The sequence below is a fragment of the Esox lucius genome, chromosome 19 (genome assembly GCF_011004845.1).
Source record: "Esox lucius isolate fEsoLuc1 chromosome 19, fEsoLuc1.pri, whole genome shotgun sequence".
Taxonomy (NCBI): Eukaryota; Metazoa; Chordata; class Actinopteri; order Esociformes; family Esocidae; genus Esox; species Esox lucius.
The window spans coordinates 26,962,861-26,988,044 of NC_047587.1; the positions used below are offsets into that span (position 1 = coordinate 26,962,861).

The following is a 25,184-nucleotide window of genomic DNA, read 5'->3' on the forward strand; positions in this document are numbered from 1 at the left end:
GCAATTCAGTAATGTTTTTTCTCACAAATGCGTTGTGTGTGGAGCCATTAGCCCAACGTAGAGGTAGTGGAGGGGTGAACCATTCCAAACCATTCCACAGCACATAAATGTGGTTATTAGATATCTAATGCCCCACCAAATGACAGGGTCTTCAGTACTGGATGACATACTACCAACCAATCTGATGCATTGCATCCTGTGGACGTTGAACAGAACACTGCTTCTCCACGCTTCTTTTTGACAAAAACAAACCAAAAAATTGCTCCACACTCGTCTGTTAACAATGACCCGTGGCATTCTGGGGAAAACTGTAATCATTTTGGTTTTTGAAGCTCTCATGTTACTTCTGATATTGCTGTTTTTCATCCATTACTCTGTTTGTGCAAACTGTTTATTCTATGCCAAAATGCATTGCAAAGTTTGCCTACCAAAGGGACTCGAAACAACATAATGGCTGTGGGTAATAATGGTAATTGTTTTCCTCCTGAAACCAGTGGAAATGTTCTTTACACTTACTGTCCTCTGCTGTTAGTACAAATAGTAATAAATAGTAATAATATTTCACTTCTATAGCGCTTCTCAGAGAATTTCATACCACTTCCACAGCAAACAACGAACATGCAATAAAATGTTACATTTACTTTAGAAATGGTAATAATTTAGCATATGTACAGTGGGGCAAAAAAGTATTTAGTCAGCCACCAATTGTGCAAGTTCTCCCACTTAAAAATATGAGAGAGGCCTTTAATTTTCATCATTGGTACACTTCAACTATGAGAGACAAAATGAGAAAACTAAATCTCGAAAATCACATTGTAAGATTTTTAATGAATTCATTGGTAAATTCCTCGGTCAAATAAGTATTTGGTCACCTACAAACAAGCAAGATTTCTGGCTCTCGCAGACGTGTAACTTCTTCTTTAAGAGGCTCCTCTGTCCTCCACTCGTTACCTGTATTAATGGCACCTGTTTGAACTTGTTATCAGTATAAAAGACACCTGTCCACAACCTCAAACAGTCACACTCCAAACTCCACTATGGCCAAGACCAAAGAGCTGTCAAAGGACACAATAAACAAAATTGTAGACCTGCACCAGGCTGGGAAGACTGAATCTGCAATAGGTAAGCAGCTTGGTGTGAAGAAATCAACTGTGGGAGCAATTATAAGAAAATGGAAGACATACAAGACCACTGATCATCTCCCTTGATCCGGGGCTCCACGCAAGATCTCACCCCGTGGGGTCAAAATTATCCCAGAACCACACGGGGGGACCTAGTGAATGACCTGCAGAGAGCTGGGACCAAAGTTACAAAGGCTACCATCAGTAACACACTACGCCGTCAGGGACTCAAATCCTGCAGTGCCAGACGTGTCCCCCTGCTTAAGCCAGTACATGTCCAGGCCTGTCTGAGGTTTACTAGAGAGCATTTGGATGGTCCAGAAGAGGACTGGGAGAATGTCATATGGTCAGATGAAACCAAAATATAACTTTTTGGTAAAAACTCAACTTGTCTTGTTTGGAGGAGAAAGAATGCTGAGTTGCATCCAAAGAACACCATACCTACTGTGAAGCATGGGGGTGGAAACATAATGCTTTGGGGCTGTTTTTCTGCAAAGGGACCAGGACGACTGATCCGTGAAAAGGAAAGAATGAATGGGGCTATGTATCATGAGATTTTGAGTGAAAACCTCCTTCCATCAGCAAGGGCATTGAAGATGAAACATAGCTGGGTCTTTCAGCATGACAATGATCCCAAACACACCACCCGGGCAAGGAAGGAGTGGCTTCATAAGATGCATTTCAAGATCCTGGAGTGTCCTAGCCAGTCACCAGATCTCAACCCCATAGAAAATCTTTGGAGGGAGTTGAACGTCTGTGTTGCCCAGCGACAGCCCCAAAACATCACTGCTCTAGAGGAGATCTGCATGGAGGAATGGGACAAAATACCAGCAACAGTGTGTGAAAACCTTGTGAAGACTTACAGAACATGTTTGCCCTCTGTCATTGCCAACAAAGGGTATATAACAAAGTATTGAGATGAACTTTTGTTATTGACCAAATACTTATTTTCCACCATAATTTACCAATAAATTCATAAAAAAATAACTAAATACTTTTTTGCCCCACTGTATGTTTATATACAGTGTATATATATTTATATACAGTGCTCCCCAGAATTGCATTTACTAATTTGTGCACCCTCTGCTTGCCAAGATAACAGCACAGAGTCTTCGATAATCTTTCATCAGGTGGGGTGAACACATAACAAAAGATCTGGATCATTCATCCATCCAGAATCGCTCAAACTCCTTTACGGTCCTTGGTTCTCGCTTGTGGACTCTCCACTTTAGCTCAACCCACATATTCTAAATAGGGTTTTGGTCAGGCTACTGAAATGGCCATTGCAAAAGCTTGATTCGGAGGTGAGTAAGCCCTTTTGTGTGGTTCAAGAGGAATGACGAATTATCCAGCTGCAAGATCCAATGACAACCTGGGTTTAGCTTTTTGGCACAGGCAGACATATTTTTTTCTGTAGTATCTTAAGACTTGATAAAGTGTGTGATTCCATGAATCTTTACAAGTGGGCCGTAGCTAATGTAGGGAAAGGTAGAGATGATTCACAGGGCCTATGGTTTGCCTTAATAGCTCCCTAAGGTTTTTAAGCAAAACAGCCCCAGGGCATTGCATATCCACCACCATGCTTCAGAATGGGGATTTTCTATGCCAGTTGCACAGATGTGTGGAAATATATTTATTCTAGAAATTTTACAAAGTCTGTTTTCACTCTGATGTTCAGGTTGGCATTGTGGAGTCGCTGCAGGGTTATCAAGCAATTCTCAGTTTTCTCTCATTACAACAATGTAACTTTGTAGTTGTTTAAATGTGACCAACGGCCTCATGGAGACGTCCCTGGGAAGAGTCCTTTCCGTCCTGCAGCTCAGATCATAAGGATGACTGCATCTTTGATGTGTCTGGGTGGTTTAATACATCATTATTAACTTGACCATGATTAAAGAGATAGTCAATGACTGATTTGTCGTAGTTACCCATCTCACTGCCCTTCAGTAACATCTTCTTCTCTGGCCTTGGGTCCTCTAGCTGTTTAAGCGGCTGCCTCCAGTACACACTTATTGCAGCATCGATTCAAAGCTGTAACGCATCTACTTTCTCTTCCATCCTTGTCTTTATCAATAACAAATACCAATATCCTGAAATATATTATATATATATCCTGAATCACTACATTGTATACATTTTGTTTATTTGTAAAATTGAGTGTAATTTTATTTTCAGGTTTACAGTTAAAGGGGCCATATGTATATATATATTTTTTACTAATAGCATAAATACAATCATAGCTGACCATACGACATCTGCAGTTAATGTTTTAAGTCAATGTTTCAAATGTTTTTTTCTACAAAACTTTTCTTAGTGCCTGAGATATTCCATACTTTCTCACTGATTCGTCTATCAGTTTGCAGTGACTTGGAGTGTCTTCTTACTTGCTTTAGACACTTGCAGTGCTGTACCCCCACACTAAACCACACTGGACTAACTAATACTATTCCAGTCACGTTCAGTGAGGGAAGAGGAATAAGTGTTCTTTTTCAAATCTTTAGGTCTTGTGAACGTTGAAGGCAGGCACAGTTCCCCCTTAATAATATAGATCCCACAGAAAAAAAGCAATCTCATTTGTAATTAAACAAAATGTCAATCCACTAAATAAAAAACTCAGTGTTTTCATGAACAAAACACAATTCAATGGAGCGCTGAGAGACAGTCCTTTCCAGTGTTGTGTATACTCTGTTCAATTTCCAACCCATGGTCAGCTAACAATGCCCTGTTTACTGTTCTCAGAAAGAACATGGGTGTTTTTCTGTACAGTCCTATTCAGTAGGCGTGCTTTGGCCACATCTGTGTAATATTGTAAAAGAGATGTGAACAGGTGTTCTTTTTCCACAGACAGCGTCCCTGGCTTCATGGGCTGTGCCTGAGTGGCCTATGGGCCCAGGGGCTGACAGGCTGGAGTGTTGTGGGTCCAAGGGGCAGCGGTGCACTGAAGGGAACCCTCTGGGTAGGCCGCCTGGATCAGGCAGACTTTCACACGCCCCCTCCCTTCACTGCAGCCTATCTCTCAGTCCCGTTCTGCGCCCAGTGTGCCAGATGGCAAAACAACCAGTTCCCTCCTGGCAGAGGGGCAGCTTTTCCCATCAAACAGCCTGGTCTTTTCCAGGACCCGCGTCTGTGTGTGTTAGTATGCATGTGTAGGCTGCTACACAAATGCTCTAAATTGCTGTGCTTCTCCAGAGAATAACAAATGTTCTCTTCAGTCAGATTGGAAGAAATTCCCCATATTACTTTTGGCTCTATGTTCCCGAAAACTCTCACAGAGTTGGACAGTGTATTTGGTTTCATTCTTTCCTACTGGCCACTTCTCTGAAGTGTAGAACAATATCAAAATGTGTAGTTGTCAGAATTACTGTTTTACAAACACCAAATTATGTGTTAATGGTAGTTTCAATGAATCCTGCATAAGAACAGAAAATAATTGTGCCTATGATGTTATCTTGTTACCATTTTACCAAGCTCTTTCCGTTTATTAATAGTAGGTGATAAGTATATGGTATTGTGCTTATTGGAACAGTTTGAACAGCAGTAGTTATGACAGTGAGATTTGTTTGTGGGAAAATATGTACCACCTAACCCAAAAGTTGAGCACATAGAAGGCCAAAGCTTTGACCGATATCATTTCAAATGTGTTCCTATCCTGAAATGCATGAAGGAGGATACATGAACAAATGTCTATTATGTTCCCTTTAATTCAGGCTCTTCTGTCTCTACCCCCTTCCCTCCCATCTCTTCTCATTTCGCCAGCGCAGCCCGGAGGAGCTCTTCAGCACGCCTGCCACCAATTAACTTAAAAGCAGTTTAAAGCCCTAATCTAGATGTATTCGTGCTTGTAGCTGTCAGATTCACTCTTTTGTTGTTTTATTAAGAAAAGGAAAAGATTAGGCATACATATTAGCCGGGGGAGGGGTGCTCTACTCCGCTGTGCAGTGGGAGGATCTTGTCATTATTTAGATGATCTCATTGTGGTCATGTCTAATAAAGCAGTCCTTTAGTCTGACACTCAGTCATGCTGCTGTTGCTACTTTGCTCCTATATATATATATATATATATAAATGTTTCCCTTTTCTTAGTCACTCTAAGTAGGCAGCTAAAATGTAATTTTATGGGCCCCTACATTTTTAAATGAAAGGTCTTTGGAGTGATTAATGATTTAAGAATTAACACAATCCAGACTGTGCATTGCTGTGGATAACATTACACTTCCATGGTGTTAGAAGGCACAAGGCCGGAGGCGGAGGCTGAAGGCCACGGCCTAGTGACATCGACTGCAGAGGTGTGCAGTTATTCCATGGAAATGCACTGTCTGGAGTGTGTTAACGCTTACATAATTAACCACCCCGAAGACCTTTCATTTAAAAATGTAGGGGCCCATTAAATTAGATCCTAACTGCCTTCTTTAAGCAAAATATTTTTTGGGTCGCAAGAGTGCTGTTGTCTTCTGACAAAAATGTGCCCCTACCACATGATACTAAACCACAAAGAACTAGTAATCCCCGTTATGCAGATTATTTGTAACAGGACTATAGTAGCCTGTCTGCTTCATTGATGCCTTTGTTTTTGCTTTCTCTTATATTGGTTGCTACAGACGCCGAGTTGTCTTTCGTTTGATTATTTCCAGGTTTTTGGACACTGTCCAGATATTAAGCCTATTTGTTCTCTATCTAAGGATGCAACTCTAAATATTCTGTTTCCGTTCTGGCTATCAACATTAATCCCTACGGCGAAACACACTGGTGCCTGGGAAACCCCTGCAGCTACCGCGAGGGGTAGTAGCAAAAAATAAGCTAGGCCTATGTGAATTCATAAAAAAGCGAAAAACTTTAAGGGTGAGAAAACTCTGCTCGTTGAGAGCCCCTGAGTTTCGGCTACCAGGTAAAGGATGCCTGTGAAGTAGGCTACATAACAGATATTCCTTCTATTTCTGTGGAAATAGGGGCAAAGTTGTCTCAAAATCCCAGAATCTGGCAACAATGGCCTTTATGTATCTTACCTGCATTACGCGATTATGCAGCTTTCAAAATAGCTAATCATCACTTTTTAATGATTGTAGACAAGAGTAAAAATAGCACAGCAATAGTGTTGTCTGAACAAGCCCATGTAAAATATCCTTATTTAGATAAGCCAGAGAGGAAACCATCAGCACCTCCACAGATGAAACCCTGCCGCCGCCGGTAGCTATCAGCAGCAAATCTTCACCAGCAACCAGCCTTCCCAACGCAACATCAGTGTTAATTTTGTCTACAAAAATAGTGACAAAAATATTCGTTAAATACTTATTTTTCAGTGGCAGTTGATGAGAATATAGCCGACTAAATGGAAAAAGAAAAAAGAAAATATAGCAAAAAATAAGTATTTAAATTTTTGTTGGCAAAAATGAGACTATACAAATGTATCTTTGTGACAGTAGTCAAATATCCTCTAACTTTAGTTGGATGGGAGGATTTTGGAAAGAGAGGTTTTCAGTGTTTTCTTTTTCCATGATGCGCTTTCAGATCATCAGAACACAGATCCACAGATTTCAGTTAATCAAAAGACATTTGAAAGTCCATCATCCCAATACATACGCACAGACAAAGACTGTGGTGTGGTGCCTGGGGACGTGGGCATAGCCCCTTTGTTAACTATCAAAACATTTCTGAATCTTCTGTTCTCCCCTTGTTCTTACATTTCAAACTTATATTTCCATCCATGTTAATTCAACTGCTTGAACAATACTGCGTGTGCAGTATACACTTCCCCTGTCTAATGTTATTTCGGAAATGTCATGTTTTAATAAAATAATTGTAAGCAATATCAACATTTTAAGCAAAACATTAATGTTCCATTGGCCTTATTTTTTATAGTGATATGTTTAGGCTACTATAGGTAAATGAGGCAATACAGTGCTCAAAAGTTTGCATACCCTTGGAGAATTGGTAATATATGTACCATTTGTAAAGAAAACATGAGTGAGCAGGCTCAACACATGTCTTTTATTTCTTATGGAATTCACATTCAACTGTAGGTCATAACAGGTCATGCAAAGTCTTTGGTTGTCTTGCATGAACCGCATGTTTGAGATCACCCCCAGGGTTGGGTAGGTTTTTAAATGTAATCTGTTACAGTGACAAGTTACCTTACTTTTAGATTACTTTCATATTAAGAAGCACTGGAAAACAAATAGGAATAGTCTATAACCAACGGAACACCTTTTGCGGGTCGATCAATGTTTACATAGGGGGCCAAAAATAGATAGCAATGAGTCGCTGCTGGTCCGCCGACTCATTGCTATCTGGGAATGGCCACCAATTATGGATTTTCAAAATGCAAATGAAAGAAATAAACTGTGATTTTAAACCTTCACTCTTAGCTTAAAGTAAATGACGTCAACTGCCAATGATAGCCAGTGAACACAATTTTCAGAGATGCAAAGCAAGCAGAATCACATGATCTACCTGTATGGACGGTGTTGATGTGGTCGCATCAAATGCAAATAATCGTCATTTGGCAGAGTGCTTCCCAACACACCTTTTCTCCTAAAATGTCACGGTAAATTCAATAGAATGTTTTATCTTGAAGGCAGCGCTATGTTACAGCAATCTAACAAATAGTTGCCTAATCTATTAAACAATTCCTGTAAAAGTTATTCGGTGCAACTCGTCCAGGCTGTGTTGTTAGGTGCATTTGACAATTAAACCTTGAAAATTGAAAAATATATAACACCAGGTAGACCTATTGGCTATCATTTTTCTGAGAATTATGCGTCGAGTAGATAACTAAATAACATTATATATGACTCGGCTAATATTATCGAACATATACTCTGTCTTTACCAGCCATCCAACAAACCAAAATGGGAGAAATTGCAGTTACTGTTTTTTTTTTGTAATTACATGTAACGGATTACTTGTAATCAGTTAATCCCCAACTCTGATCACCCCAGAGTGGCCCCATGATATTATGGTCAGGAGACTGTGATGTCCAAAATCTTCACCTTTTTCTGCTGTAACCACTGGAGGGTCAACTTGGCCTTGTGCTTAAGGTCTTTGTTGTGCTGGAAAGTCTAAGAGCATCCCATACACAGCTTTCGTGCAGAAGAATGCAAATTGTCTGCCAGTATTTTCTGATAACATGCTGCATTAATCTTGCCATCATTTTGACAAGATTCCCTGTGCCTTTAGAGCTCACACACCCCCAAAACATCAGTGAGCCACCACCATGCTTTGCAGTGGGGATGGTACTTTCCAAACATAGCGCTTATGGTTGTGACCATAAAGCTCTATTTTGGTCTCGTCACTCCAAATTACATTGTGTGAGGTGTGTCAAGATTTTTTTGAGCATATTGTAACCAGGCTTTTTTGTGGCAGTAAAGGCGTCTTTCTGGCAACTCAACCATGCAGCTCATTTTTGTTCAAGTATCGTCGTATTGTGCTCTTTGAAATAACCACACCATCTTTTGACAGAGCCTGCATTTCTCCTGAAGGTTACCTGTGGGTTTTTCTTTGTATCCAGAACAATTCTTCTGGCAGTTTTGTCTGAAATCTGTCTTGGTCTACCTGGCCTTGGCCTAGTACCAAGAGATCCCAGAATTTTCCACTTGTTAATAAGGGATTGAAAAGTACTGACTGGCATTTGCAAGGCTTTGGATATCTTTTTATAGCCTTTTCCATCTTAATAAAGTTCCATTACCCGTGTTATGCAGGTCTTTTGACAGTTATTTTCTGTTCCCCATTGCTTAGTATCTAGCCTTCTCAGTGCTTCCACGTGAGAGCTAACAAACTCATTCACAATTTATACATAGACAATAATTGCAATTTAAAAAGCCACAGGTGTGGGAATATCACATTTAATTGCCATTTACACCTGTGTGTGTCACCTTGTTGTATCTATAACAAGGCCAAACATTCAAGGGTATGTAAACTTTTGATCAGGGCCATTTGGGTGATTTTTGTTATCATTATGATCTAAAAAGGAGCCAAACACCAATGTGATAATTAATGGCTTCATATGCTTACTATCCTTAAATAAAATACAGTTTTTTTGCATGATCAGTCATATTTTCAAAATCAATGCAAAAATGTCACAATTTCTGCCAGGGTATGCAAACTTCTGAGCAAGACTGTTTAGTTAAAGTTAGACAGCCATCAGTATTTTGGACGTAGGAGTGGTATAAGCTAATAGATGGAAATACATTTTGAGGAGTTCGGGGAAAGGGCCTCGAGCTCCGAACTTGCGGGCAAGCCTCTGCAAAGTTTGGCTTGCCGCTAGACTAACATTGCCTGTATCCCGCATCTCTACAGTAGCTAGACAAATGTAGAAAGACTTCTGACTGTTCCATGAAACAAATATCTCTGACACTTAATTTCAATACTTGTCAGTTATCTTTCTACATTAGGATGACAGACGATCACATGAATAGCCATGCCTTCGCCACATGACGAAATAATAAGTAGTAGTGTTAACACTGTAAAGTAATCATAGTTAACTATGCTAAAGGACAAAAAAGCACTTTGAGATGTTCAAATCCTGTTGCTAGTCAAGAATTGTAGAACGCTTTGATCCCCATTTAAACCAATCCGATTAAAGATATCTAAGAACCCATTTCACAATGACACTTGAGCACTTGTTTCAGCAGTTAAATTAAAGGTCAAACTGAGACGTTCTTCATATGGGTTTTTCACAGTGTCTGATCTTCTGCAGTAAGATAATTCATGATTTTCTCTTTCACAAAGTTGTGTCGTTCCATTTGTTATCACGTTTCTAGAACCATATTGATGGTCAAAAGTACAATGACTTTGAAAGAGTTTGGAGAATGACTTTGAATTGTGGATGGTGACTGTTTCATCTAAATTACATCATAATGGCTTAAAAATTATGAAGTGTTAATGTAGGCAAATATTCTGTTGTAGGAACCAACTTTGCCATTATCAATATATCATGAGTGTGTCTTCACACAGATGGCAATGTTTTAATTTGCTAGCAACGTTAGTCAGCAGTAGCTAAATATGCTAATGTTTGGTGGACTCCTCTTCCCTAGTTAGCTGATTTTACTGCATCTAATGTCGACATGGGAACACAAAAAACACAAAGCAAACAGATCACAGATACCGCTTCACTGTTAATGTTAATAAGCACACTGACAAGGTCAACCGCTATCACTTAATTTTGTTAGGTAGTTTGTCTACTTCCTCTTTAGAAGCAGTCAAGGCAAGGTGAACAGATCACTTACATTGCATCATTTATAAAAGGTCTGTTTTACATTTAAGAATTGTGCACGGTGTTGCTTTCTGTGCTGGGTGGTGCGATGGGACAAACACTAATTGGTGAAAGGACCTTGGCATCATTACTGTTTTCTGCCAGCCCGCTTGATGTGCCATATCTGGGTCTTCATGCGTCTACCTCCCTACAGCCTGCCGCAGAGCCTGGCAGGGTGGGTGTTGCTCTGCCAGTCAGCATGAAGGGCACATACTGCGATACGCTGGCGTGCAAGGCATCAATCATAGCGCCAGGACACGCTGCCAGTGTAAACCTTTGATAAAGAGCCGAAACCTCCGTCAAGGACTTATTAAAGACCTGATACTATGTGATTAACGAGAGGTACATCTGCTGCCAAGCTGGCCACTACTGGAGGGGGCCTGGGGTGAGGGTGCTCCGCTACTGGAGGGGGCCAGGGGTAAGGGTGCTCCGCTGCTGGAGGGGGCCTGGGGTGAGGGTGCTCCACTGCTGGAGGGGGCCTGGGGTGAGGGTGCTCCCCTACTGGAGGGGGCCTGGGGTGAGGGTGCTCCGCTACTGGAGGGGGCCAGGGGAAAGGGTGCTCTGCTACTGGAGGGGGCCAGGGGTAAGGGTGCTCCGCTGCTGGAGGGGGCCTGGGGTGAGGGTGCTCCGCTGCTGGAGGGGGCCAGGGTTAAGGGTGCTCCGCTGCTGGAGGGGGCCAGGGGTAAGGGTGCTCCGCTGCTGGAGGGGGCCAGGGGTAAGGGAAAAGGGATTGGTAAGCTTTTGGAGGGTGTCAGTTAAGGCTGATCACTAGACAGCAGATGATATAGTCCTCTATCACTGAGTAGGCTTATGCAGTGGCATTAAGGCATGCAGCTGAACACAACCATGCATCACTGGGCTCAAGTTACTCAAATGTGAACGCACAAAATGCACTCGTTCATATAGGAGGGCAAAGCAGACAGATGGGAATGCCAGACCTGGCGTCTTGTCAAGGCCTCAGGGCGCCACGGCCCATCCTACCTCACCCCTTCCTCGTCTGAATATAATATGGTTACCTATTGATCAGTTAGTAGACCGGAGTGAAAGCTGACAGCACAAAGCATCGATCTCAGATTACACATCTGAGTGAGTGAAACACGTACCCCTCTGTCTAAGTATGTGTAGCCTGTGTACATGAGACTGTCTGACTGAAGGTACCAATGCATATCGTACTCTTTAGGACAGACAGGATTAGATACATTGGCTGCATAGTCGGACAGAGTGGTGCTGCTTCACTTGCTTTAATGCTTTCTCTTTGTTGAGATTTGGCCACTTTAGCTAACTTGAAGGAAAGTTGGCTGGTGAAAACAGGACCCTCATCTGATCAATGCCAGAATTGGTTTGGATGACTTCATGAAGGATGTCTAATAGGTTTCTTCTAAAATATTTATTCGATCTTTACTGGACACAACATGTCACTGTAAAAGGTAACGTGTTTTACAGTTAAATTACGCCACACATTTTCTATATATCTCCCATTTAAAAAAAACATGTGCACACCTCTATGGAACTCAAATGCCATCCAACAGGTTCCTGCCTCGGCCCTAATGCAGGCTGGTCTATCCTTTTCTTGATAAGAGTGGCTTCCCAATTTGTTACCAGATTCATTGTTGTGTGATATTAGTCTCTTTCTCATTTTCACCCAGTAAGTGAAAACTAAAAAAGGGATGAGACAGAAAAAAAGGCTGATACTTTCCAGAGTAGGTAAATGGAACTAGGGCACATACAGTCTGATCTGCTAGTCTTATATTCTAGCAGGCTGTTTACCTACTATATTTTCTGAGTTCTGGCCCTTCATTCCAATGTGTATAACATGACTAAGATCTGAGTATCCATCCGCCTCCTTCTCCATCATTTAGAGGCTGGGACATATTTTGAGCTGCTGTGTTCTGAAACCAGGAGCAAGTTTCAGAGTGGAGCTTTAGACTTTTACCTCGAGCAGATGATGTATTCTGAGTACTTCGTCACAACCTGAACTCACTCCCAGGAGGCTGGCTGATGTATTTTTAAATATGCCCTTCGATGCCATTTTTATTTCCCTTTTTTGCTGGAAGTGACTTTGTTCTGCATCTCATGGCATATTGATAAACCTTTGGCTCTGTGGATCTTCCCCAGACTGCCGTCTGTGAGGGACCAGGGACCTTTGCATATTACTGATCCGTGTCCCACCTGAGACTGCGGGGCAGGGAGATGGTGGTGATGCGGAACGCTTTTGCCGTCCCGATGGTAGTGTTTGGGATGTTTGTGGCTTGATGGCTTCGGGGGAGATTTAGGGTGAGGCCGTGTTGTTTTTGGTTCCAGTCATTTTCTTGCCCGATAAGAGCTGTGTATGTCTGGAACGCTGGCCTCAATGAACCAATCCATAACTCATATGTTCCATTTTATTTCTCTGTTCAGCGCCGACATCTGACATCGCCGACGGGTACTGCTCGGTGCCGGTGGTTATATTGCGATGGGCCGTGCCGAGCTCAATGATTGACAGCTCCTGTTATTGGAGTGCTTCCTGAAGCTGACCGCAGAGCTCTGAATGCACAAACTCAGTGAGCCAGGCACAGACAGGAAGGCAGAAACACTCCGCTAATCCAGCTCTCGGATCTGGGGATTTTGTTTTCCTAGTTTGTCCTCGGTTCCACGGCTCTGGTTTTGCTGTTATTGATTGCAATGTTTTCCGGGGGATTGGGGATAGAAACTCAAGGGCTCCACCTGTATTGTCTCTTTTCCTGCTGTGCTGCAGGCACACTGTGTCAGGAGGCTTGGAGGAACACTGCGTTAAGATGACAGGTGTGCGCTAGCTGTGAAAGGATGTTTTCTCGTTATGATGTTCAGATTACAGTAGAATGTGTTTCCATGCATTATCGGATGAGCTGCCTCTCTGAATTTGGATGTCTAAATATATATATATATATATATATATATATATATATATATATATATATATATATATATATATATATATATATATATATAGTGGATGTAAAAAGTCTGCACACCCCTGCTAAAATGCCAGGTTTTTGTGATGTAAAAGAATGAGACAAAGATATATAATGTCAGAACATTTTCCACCTTTAATGTGACCCATAACGTGAACAATTCAATTGAAGAACAAACTGAAATCTTTGAAGAAAAAAATGTAACTTTTAAAACTCACAATAACCTGGTTGCATAGGTGTGCATACCCTCTTATAACTGGGGATGTGGCTGTGTTCAGAATTAACCAATCACATGCAAACTCATGTTAAATAGAAGTCATTACACACCTGCCATCATTTAAAGTGACTCTGATAAATCAAAAATAAAGTTCAGCAGTTCTAGTAGGGTTTTCCTGACATTTTCTTAGTTGCATCTCAGAGCAAAAGCCATGGTCCGCAGAGAGCTTCTAAAGCATCAGAGGGATCTCATTGTTGAAAGATATCTGTCAGGAGAAGGGTACAAAATAATTTCCAAAGCATTAGATATATCATGGAACACAGTGAGGACAGTCATCAAACCAGTTGAGAAAATATGGCACAACAGAGACATTACCAAGAACTGGACGTCCCTCCAAAACTGAAAACTGGTCAGGGAGGCTTCCAAGAGGCCTACAGCAACATTAAAGGAACTGCAGGAATTTCTGGCAAGTACTGGCTGTGTGCTACAATTTCCCATATTCTTCATTTGAATAGGCTATGGGGTAGGGTGGCAAGAGGGAAGCCTTTTCTTACAAAGAAAAACATCCAAGCCCGGCTAAAGTTTGCAAAACAAACATCAAGTCTCCCAAAAGCACATGGGATAATGTGTTATGGTCTGATGAAACCAAGGTTGAACTTTTTGGCCATAATTCCAAAAGGTATGTTTGGTGCAAAAACAACACTGCACATCACCCAAAGAACACCATACCCACACTGAAGCATGGTGGTGGCAGCATCATGCTTTGGGGCTGTTTTTCTACAGCTGGAACTGGGGCCTTAGTCAGGGTGGAGGGAATTATGAACAGCTCCAAATACCAGGCAATTTTCGCACAAAACCTTCAGGCGTCCGTTTGAAAGCTGAAGATGAAGAGGAAGTTCACCTTTCAGCACGACAACGACCCAAAGCACACATCTAAATCCAAAAAAGCATGGATTCTCCAGAAGAAGATTAACGTTTTGGAATGGCTCAGCCAGAGCCCAGACCTGAATCCAATTTAACATCTGTGGGGTGATCTGAAGAGGGCTGTGCAACAGGAGATGTCCTTGCAATCTGACAGATTTGGAGCGCTTTTGCAAAGAAGAGTGGGCAAATATTGCCACGTCCGGATGTGTCATGCTAACAGACTCCTACCCAAATTTTTCAACAAAGTATTAGTTTAAGGGTGTGCACACTTATGCAACCAGGTTATTGTGGGTATTTTATTTTCCCCCTCAAAGATTTCAGTTTGTTTTTCAATTGAATTGTTCTAGTTATAGGTCACATTAAAGGTGGAAAAAGTTCTGACATGATTTATCTTTGATTCATTCTTTTACATCACAAGAACCTGGCATTTTAGCAGGGGTGTGTAGACTTTTTATATCCACTGTTCATACACGTAATGAGTGGATACACATGATGAGAGATGAGGTTGGCCTAGATTGAAGTAGAGAAATGTATAAAATCCTGCTCTGTGTAGTTAAAGGGATCATTCAGTCATGTCCAAATACTCCAAAAATGTAATGTTTATTTAAAAGCTCAGCATTGTCACATATTTTTTTTCTCAAAAAAAGGAAAAGTCCTGTGTCTGGAATGCAATATGTGCAAAAAATGCAAAAAACAAAAAATTTGTTCAAGGACAACTAAACCAAAGCATGTATTGCTGTTTTACATTTATATTTATTTAATTTAGAATACTCTCTTATCCTAAGCAACTTTGGCTTGTAGCAAATATATACGTTTTCATACTTTTTGTACTGTCTGTAGACCATGCCTTTAGACTCCATGGTAAGGAAACCAATATGTCATTTTGTAATTTGCTTGAACCTTCCTTTAAAGTGCTATCTTCTCTGTAATGTCTCTGCCTCCCAATATGACTGTCTAGAGATGTTGCTTTTAAAGGATGATTTTATTTGCCAAGTCTGACCAAATGCCTTTAGTGTACTATGTTAAAGTGCTGTATTTTTCTGGCTCACTATTTTTCTCATCTGTCTTCAGTGTGAATACAGTACTAGGTGGCCTGCCAGTGTTTTTTATGTTGTTCTTGCATAGAGTAATCAACTATGATTTTGTAATCATGTCATAATAGATATTGCCTTGCATGTTTAGAATTGCCTAAAGTTATTTAGCTAATCATGATATTAATTACTAGATTAATTGTTTAATTTGCTAGGAGGCACCTACATAGCCTCAGGAGAATATGAAGTTAATATGAATTCATGGATGAAAATGGAGATGTCATGTTATTAGAATAAATTAATTTGTTTTTGAAATGTGGGAAAACACTGAGGCAGCCATGCATTAAACTCATTGACAGAAGCTGCCGATAATGAAAGGCAAAGCTATTTATTCCAATCCGTTTTTACAGGATCACTGTCAGCCTCTCTGATGGATGGGGGAGAGGAGAAAACCGCTTCCATCTCCTATACACAGAGAGCTAGTGGGGTTAGAGAGAGGGAGGAAGAGGAGAGGAGAAGAGAGAGGGAGGAAGAGGAGAGGTGGGAGGGAGGGATGAGTGGAAGAGGGGAAGGAAGTGGAGGGGTGGGAGGGAGGGATGAGTGGAAGAGGGGGAGAAAGTGGAGGGGTGGGAGGGAGGGATGAGTGGAAGAGGAGGAGGAAGTGGAGGGGTGGGAGGGATGGATGAGTGGAAGAGGGGGAGGAAGTGGAGGGGTGGGAGGGAGGGATGAGTGGAAGAGGAGGAGGAAGTGGAGGGGTGGGAGGGAGGGATGAGTGGAAGAGGAGGAGGAAGTGGAGGGGTGGGAGGGAGGGATGAGTGGAAGAGGAGGAGGAAGTGGAGGAGTGGGAGGGAGGGATGAGTGGAAGAGGAGGAGGAAGTGGAGGGGTGGGAGGGAGGGATGAGTGGAAGAGGAGGAGGAAGTGGAGGGGTGGGAGGGAGGGATGAGTGGAAGAGGAGGAGGAAGTGGAGGGGTGGGAGGGAGGGATGAGTGGAAGAGGAGGAGGAAGTGGAGGGGTGGGAGGGATGGATGAGTGGAAGAGGAGGAGTAAGTGGAGGGGTGGGAGGGAGGGATGTGGAAGAGAGGGAGTGAGAAACCAAAGACTGCTCCCATTGCTGGATATCCAACATGCCCCAGCCTGGCTCACACCATACCCACCTGACCCTCTCAGTCACATCCTGTTCCTGTGTTTTAGAAGTGCCCAACCAATTTGTCCCGTCTCTGATTTCACTGAAGACAGATGCTGACAATATTTATACTATTTCTTACACAAAGTGCTGATTCTAAATGTGTTATTAGGATTAGGAAAAAGTGTGAAACAACATCTCTAAACGATGGGGGTTTAGTTGGAAATGAATGCGCCCAGAAAGTGTTGACCTACACTTTTATCCAACAGATCGACAGGGATTAAATATATGGACACAGCAACAACACACTACATGAGAGAAGAGAAAAAGGTATGCTTTCCCCTTCGTGGGATAGAAGAATCTTTTTTGATTAGCTAAAAATGGAACTAAATTGTATAGCTGTCATGAAAATCCACAGCTTGCTCAGTCATGCAGTTATGTTTATATAATATTTGTTATTTCTATAACAATACAGCATAAAGTTGTCGTTCACAACTGGAGTACAAAACATTTCCATGACATCAATCATGAATATTAATGTTGCTAGACTTTGGGAACCAGATGACGGGAGATTTTGACGGGAGCAGTTGCACATTATCTTTGGGGCAATACTGTAGAAATAGCTTGTTGGGTAGAGGAGCAATTTCATGCTATTATATTAAATCATGCTCATATGTATGTAAATTAAATGTATTTATTTTCAGTCTTAGGTATTTAAGCAATATAATAGCAAAACATGAAATAGACCCTGTGTGATGTCAAAATATTGGCATGTATTATTTAGTTCTCCTGCTTTGCAATGATGTGTGTGCTATAAACAGTCAACATTAGATTGATTTTAAAAAACAAACACGTAAAGGGCTCTCCTTTATGCAGCTGTTACAATTATCAGAACCAGCGGGTTCTAAAGCCCCTGCCACCCCCATAGAAACAGGCTGAAAACACAACGCTCACTGTGAAGAAAGTGAAGAAAGTTCCTCAGTCAGAGTTGTGGACAGGTGTAAGCAGACACCTGGTACTGGGAGGTCAACACGGTTGTTCCCTCTCCTGACTCCCCTGACTCCAGCCTTATTTACCAGTAGAGCTCACCCTGACAGTTGTCCCCTCTCCTGACTCCCCTGACTCCAGCCTTATTTACCAGTAGAGCTCACCCTGACAGTTGTCCCCAGCAGCCTGGCCTGTCCACACCTAAGACGGAACAGCTCATATCCACGCAAGTCAGCAGAATTTCCCTTCCTGTCGCTGCGGTGCTTCCTAAGAACCAGTTTAACCAGTTGGTTAATCCAGTGGGTTGATCAAATGCATGTTTATAATTTGCATGGCAATGTGCATTCAACCAAACCCTAGCAAGGCTGTCATGTCCCTGACAATACTCTGCGCGGTGTGGATGTCTGAGCCAGAGGAAACACACGTCACACTGTATGCTTGACTCAACTCAGCCAGGGATATGATGGCGTCGTGTGGCTGGTTGACTCCCAGTGGTTTAATCCCTGGTAAGCCTCTACCGCTGAGCTCGCTCATTCCCACCAGTCTGGCTGAGGGCGGGGAAGTGACTGGTTCAGAGAGAGACTGCCGCTGCTGTTGAGGAGTGAAGCATCAGCTCCAAGCGTTCTAATTTGACAGCCTATCAGAATGAAACGTCTGCTCCTATTGAAATGTCACAGGAAATGATCAATGATTTCAATTAACTTTTTTTATCCAGGAAACTTTGCATTGATCCCTCTGGCTGACAGTGTGCAGAGGAAAGGAGTGGTGATGCATTGAGCGTTGGATCAATGCATCACCAAGCCTCTGCTAATATGTGGCAGACGGCCATGTTGTCAGATGCATGCAGCACCTGTTGCCGTTCTATACAGGTTGGCTTTCCTTTTCACTTGTCCATTGTTGCTTCTGTTAATCTCTCCATTCAGAACCAAATGTCGCACTCCATTGAAAAAGAACTCAAGAGAGAAGTTCCACACAATGACAAGTTCATTAATATATAAAAATATTATATTTCAATGATATTTCCTGTTCACACAATATAAGTAGAAACTCGCTGTTCTTTGTCCTTCTGTCCTAGAAGGAATATACTGACTATGCTGTTTATCTGGTAACTAACATGTCAACACTGAACAAATGCTGTCGCTGGTGAAAGTAGAATTTCTGAGGTGCCAGCGTGAGATTTATTTTTGTTGCTTCCCAAATAATAATAATAATTTTTAAAAAAGTATTCCGATTTTGACCTGTTTATATATATATACATATTCTCAGTGGCATTGTTAGGCCTGGGTGTCCGGGGCTATAGCATATAGAATAGTACATCGGCATTTTCTGCATGTACATTCAAAACCCTATACTTGCTTCCCTGTGCGGGCAGGGGGATGGGGTGGACTAAGCCCAGAATGTATTGCGGTCTTAGCGGTGCCTGTGCATATTCTTAACTCTGACGCAATTCTGCCCGCACGTCTCACTAACATGGTGTTAAAATGGTCTTAGACATGAAGATACCCATCAACATTGTCATCATTGTCTTCAACCTAATCCTCTTCCATCTACAGTTCCTCCACAATGTGTAGCTCTACAGCAGGATGAGCCTGTTCATGTCCTATCTGTCTTCCTGGGAAAGGCTTCATCACCCTGTGCTGTCTCACATGCCCGGATACTTTCACATTCTCTTTTAGCTTCAAAGCCCAATGGTCGCTTTATTTCAGACACATGTCAGTGTGATTATACACTTTAAAGTCGGTGTAGCTTTGGTTTTCCACGGCTGTTTTTATGACGGGCCTAACTGACTTCATCACTAGTTATTATTGATGGGAGGTTTGCTCATCTATGGAGCACTTTTAAATCTTTTTTTTTGTCAGGCAATGTATTAAACCCTTAATGTTCCCTTGTAAATTACCTGACAAAGACTGTGACATAAATATCCCATTCAGAATTCTGGGAAATTACATTTCCTATTTGAGATGAATCAGTCACCGTTAATATGAAAAAAAAAAAAGAATTAACATAACATTTGTTCTTTATTAGGCATATTGAAAACAAATAGCTTTTTCTATAGTTTTGACTCACAGCCAATCTCCTGCTCAGTGACTGGAACCATCTTATTTTCTGGTAAAATATTGAGCTTAATAATGAATTTACCATCTTACTGCTTGTCTTTTTCTTTCTCTCTATCTTGTTCATCTCTTCCTCTCTCTATCTGTTTTACCCTCTTTAACCTCCTTTTCTTTCCTCCATCTCTCTCAGTCAGTTTGACTGTTTCCTTCTGACTCTTTGTAATTAGCCAGGAGAATGAAGGCTGGGTTAATGGGTTCATCCAACTGGGTAGAGTAGTGCTGTCACTACTGTAGACTTCATTTGACAGCTATCAGACTGTTTGGTGACTTTTTAAGTGTCTGTGAAGACATTTTGTTTGCTACTTTGTGTTTGTTAATGAATAAAATTCATTATATATTGTATCCTGAGCATTTTACAGTAGTTTGTGCATTCATTTTCATACTTGGTCATGCTGTCCCACAGTGTGGCAAGTTTCATTCTCTACCGACAGAGACGTTAAAGGCATGTGTCCCATGTCCCACCATGCACTTATCTAATGTGTACTTTTGATTTACATTGGGTTAGGCTTTAATGTAAAAGATGAATTTCACGTAAGTATGTCAAAGGAATGTTTTGAACACTGGCATTGTTATTATTAGATGAAAATGACTTGGAAACAACAGTGATACTATAGATGTCATCCAGTGGAGCTGGAATAACAGTTTCACTCCGACTGTCCCACAGGGCCTCGAACCAGCAATCGTCTGAACACAAAGAGAGCGTCACCTACAAAGTGTTTTTACCGTTACTCCACAGAAACGCCTCCTTCCGGGTCTAAGAGCGAGGGACATAACTAACTGCCTAGCCATTTCATACACTCACCCCCTTTTACTGCATTACACTCACCCCCTTTTACTGCCTTCTTCTCCACATCAATCCCAGCAGCTGGGCAGAGCACACCTGAGTGAGCTTGCTCTGACTGCTCTACGCGGGGCTCAAGCCAGTGATTGTCTGAACACAAAGAGACTATAACCCATGGAGCATCATAACCATCACCCCACAGAAGCCACGTCCCTTGCTGAGCATTGGAAACATCCACTTCAAGATCTCAGAGCCAGTTACATAACTAACTGAACAGCCAGTTAGCATTTGCCAAATGTGGGCAGGATTTAGTTTTTGCCAGCCATGCTGGCAGGTGGTCATATGGTGCTGTAATAGTGCACCAAATATATGCGGAAATGTATATGCTATTTATAGCACGCCAAATATGCTGTAGTTGTTTTTCTGCATAGTGTTATAACTGGACTACAAATCCCTTGAAATGTTATTAGACCTTGCTCTGCAGTAGCATAAACAGACTGTGTGCACTGTAGCCTACCGGAACATTGTCCTCAAGTGAGATTTTGTTCTTATGTTCCTTAGCCATTTACATTGTTTTGTTGACATGCATGGTGCCTTCTTAATGTTAGCTTGACTTTATACTGCAATGTGCAAATGTCACATTCAAGCTAGCGAGAGGCACAGGGAAGAGATTCCTAGAATCCAAAACTAGCCCTTCACTTCACTACCCACTTGCCCTGCATTCACATGTTGCTGACAAAACTCTGAGGGTGAGTGTAGCAGAGGGATCAATAAACCAATTAAGTATGGGACACAGTTGTGGCTTGAATGATTCGGTTCAAGGTTGACTTTTAAATAATTTAACATCAAATAAAACCAAAATCTCTCCTGTCATTTTAGAACAAATAAACAACAGTAACAATTGAACAATTCATTTGTGTCAAATCTTGTAATTGGAAAAACAATGCACATGTCATGTAATAAAGCACACCGATCTATAACATGTGGATTCCACTTCACTCATGGATGCGGCATCTTTTTACAATCAGTGGAATAAGTAACCTCTATGCCCTTGATCATTTTCTTTTCCTCAGCTTTGGGAGGCTTGTAAAAATGAGGGAGGCACAAGTGAATGTAAAATATCTTAGTGGCTGGTGGACCAAAAAACCCCAACAAGTTCCTGAAGTAGGGTATGTGTGTGTGTGTGTGTGTGTGTGAAACGTGTTTGTGGGTCATCATAGTCTGGCTAAGATATCCATTTTAGTTTAGGCCTAAATAGTTATTGCCTTAGCACCTTTTGGATTGAGACCCATTCATAATTTATAATCTATTCATCCAAATCTAACAGGACTTTTACACAGCTGGGTTTGCTCTGAAGCAATCCAGGTGAGGGACCTTGAGCCAAGGGCGTAGCAGACAGCAGCCCGGGAGAAGTGGGCGGAGGGAACAGCCCTGTCCCCCTGCTTCCCGCCAGCCCGGCCTGCACCTCACAGTAATGATCTGGACCTGGCCCAGCTACTCAAACACTCAGTCCGTCTATTGTCTGAAGCATGTTCACAATGCCCAGATAAACCGTCCAGGCAAAGCAGCTTGTCCGCCGGCACTGTGCTATGGGTGTCATAACGACCATCAACTGTGATTGATGGCTGTGGTTGTGCATGGACTTTTGAACTGCCTAGGTGAACTAGATGGTTCAAAGCTGTCTTGATTTGGACAAATTGAAATGTCCCCATCAGTGATTCTCCCTGTGTAGGAACCAAGCAGATAATTAGAACTACAGGTGCTGTGCTGATCTCCACGGTACCCTGCTGTATCACAGTGTTGGGATTGATTGGCTGTAGGTGTTGCGAGTTGTAACAGGATGTGGTCCGGCGGTGGCTCCCACGGCTGACTCCTCCCTCTGTCTGTTCTGGTCAGTGCCGGCTGACCACTGCCGAGGAACTGAATTAACAGATCGGGTCCAACCGCTCTGATGGGCGGGTTAGTCCAGCTGGTGCCACGGGCAGGTGGCGCCGTGTCGTTTCCATGGTGAGGTGCTGTGGGCAGAGCCAGACACGAGCCGTGGTGTCGGTGGTAGCCGCCCCACCAACTCCGGCTGTGAGGGTGTGCCCAGGCCATCTGCCTGACGTTTAGTCCCGGACCTCCTCCACACCCCCTGTCACCAGCCCCCCTCTCTGCCCATCTGATCTGCTACACTCTGCTACACACCTCCGCTGACTACTCTTTCCTCACTGTCATCCATGCCATGAAGTGTTATAATTCATATTCATTAAGTCTGACGTGTCTTGCTTGACTGTATTTTGGCTCGTGTTATTCTGCGGTGTGTATGTTACTAGAATGAACAATAATATGTCCCAAACGGACTCATGAAGCACTGGGATGACTTTGTCTTCCGGTCCATTTGGTTCTCCTTTACAAAAGCACTACAACTGGAAGTAATGTGGCTTGCTCACTTCTGTTCTGTGATTTCAGTAAGTGTACCTCAGTCAGGTACAAAAAAATAAAAATAAAATAAACAAAGCAGCTTAGCTGCAAGTGAACATGAGCATTATCAGCTTTAGAGCCCATTGAGACACCTGGGTTGTGACTGCTGCAGCAGGTAAGATAACACTTGTAACAGGGAAAGACAAACTTTGAAAAGTGTTTTATGTGCACATTGTGCATCAGCAGTAGTCACCTTGGGCCTTGTGTATGTGTAAGCAGATTAACTCACTGTTGCTGGGTTCCTGTCTGGTTTTACTTTGAAGCAGACTGAAGTTTGGTGGTATCTGTGTCCTCCAATACTCCACACCTCCCTATCTATATGCTCACAAGTACTTTTAATGAGTTCGCCCTCACAGATTTCCCGGAGTGCCTCTCGATACACCTGGAGTGTATGTGTGTTTTTCCCTGTATGCAGCAGGTGGGATTGCTGTGCTGTAAACAAAGCATTCAGAGGTGGAGAGCGATTCAATTAAGGTTAATGGAAAAGCTCGAACCGTCTGGGGCTTTAGCTCTTTCTCTCTCTCACTGTTTACTGTCACTTTCTCAGTTTCTCACTTTGTCCCCCTTTATCTGAAAGACGCCTGGGCTGGACTTACTTTTGTCCTTCTTCTTTCTCCTACAGTGTTTATTTACATCCCCTGCTTTGGATCTACTCTGTGCCTGCCTGTCTGCTGGGCTTTATTAGATGGATAGAGACACACGTCTTGTCTGTTCCTTCCACACTCCGTACATTATTCAGCAGTTGTCTCTCAAAACGTTGTTCTGCTTCTTGCATAGTTTATAAATAATGAGGTTAAAAGACATAACATGGTCAGAGTTTGAGAAAATAGTTTTCCGCTGGCTGTAGGGCTTTATATGAAATGTGTTTCCCAATGCGAGAATCATTTTTTAGATGGGGCTCATGTGTCCAGAGGGTGTGACTGAGTGTGTGTTCACACATGTGCATGCAGGCAGGCAGGCAGGCTTGTGTGTCTGTTTGTGTGTGTAATTGAAGCATTCTCATTCTTGGAGAGGTTGTTGAAAATGTAGAGTATGTGTTGCTGAGTGTTTCACAGCCGATGCGGCTGACAGAAAAGTGAAAAGTGAAGTGTTGAGCTTTTTCCTCCTGCTCCAAGTGACTTTGATGGTAGCACCCTGAGCAGAGCCAGAACAGTGGAGTGGAAAAGTGTTGTGTTTTATAATTGAATGTTGGAGCAGGTGAGTGGCTGGCGATAATTTAGCATCATAAACACTTGGGGAAATAAACAGCTATTATTACACAGCTAACTAACATCAACACTTGATGATTGTTAAAGAGCAGCAGAGTGGGGCTCAGAGACCCCATCAATTAGCACATTACATTTCACCTACTAGGGTAGGTAAGATTAAAAGGGCAACTTCCTAAATACAAAATGTAAAATATTTAGGAAGTATATATAAAATAAAATTTTATTTAAAGTTTGTTGTTTTTGTCCTATTACAGCAGAGCTCTCTTTACTACATTCACTTTAGGGCCTCCATGTGGCACTCATTAGGATATAACCTAATAGCTCGCTGATCAATTGAAGGTAGAATTAAAAATACTGTTAAAATGTTAAAATGAGAAGTATATGCTACAGCTCTAAACAGGTACACTGGCAATTCAGCAAACAATCTAAATGGAGTTAGAACATAGATAAGTCACATTTTGTATTCTCAATTTAATTTAAATCTTCTCTTGGTTAGATAGAGTCAATACAGCAGCAATGCAAAGAGAAGAGATCATAAATAACAAGCAATATGCTAGTTTTGTCAGGATAACAGACTTGGTTGCTGTCTCCCTGCGCATAAGCCTTAATGTTAGGGATCTCCCGGTTGTTAAAATGTTCACACCCTTATCTCCTAATGCGCTATTACCTTTTTGTTTTGTTAACTGTGTGATTGAATTGACATGGGCTGCATCTGAATAAAAATGTCAACAGTATTGCAGGGTCAGTGTAAGTTAGACATACCCTACATATCTATATTTTGTACTGCATAACTACACTACTGAAAGAGATTAAGTATCAAAAGACTGTCCCACCTATCATTATGCAATATAGAGGCAAATTAGACAGTTTGGCATGTTAACTAATACCTGGCTAAGTCTAAATACCAACAGCTCTCCCTGGAGGAAAAAGCCAGCTGTGATTCAAGCTGTGGTCTTTTATAGTTGTGTTTAAAGCTATGGTCTATTATAGTTGTGACTTGCAGTGTGTATAGCTATGATCTTTTATAGCCGTGTCTA

General features: G+C 42.0%; 1 protein-coding gene across 2 annotated transcripts in view; it reads left to right on the forward strand.

The window, feature by feature from the left end:
* cdh13 (cadherin 13, H-cadherin (heart)) overlaps nucleotides 1–25,184 on the forward strand; it is a 433,392-nt gene that overhangs the window by 36,122 nt on the left and 372,086 nt on the right. The window contains exon 2 of one of the 2 annotated variants that reach the window (XM_020056601.2): nucleotides 16,864–16,924. The exons of the other annotated variant lie outside the window; for it this stretch is intronic. Within the exon in view, the coding sequence (XP_019912160.1) occupies nucleotides 16,883–16,924 (42 nt within the window). The 5' untranslated portion in view covers nucleotides 16,864–16,882. The remainder of the gene's footprint in view (nucleotides 1–16,863; nucleotides 16,925–25,184) is intronic. 2 annotated transcript variants of the gene reach the window in all.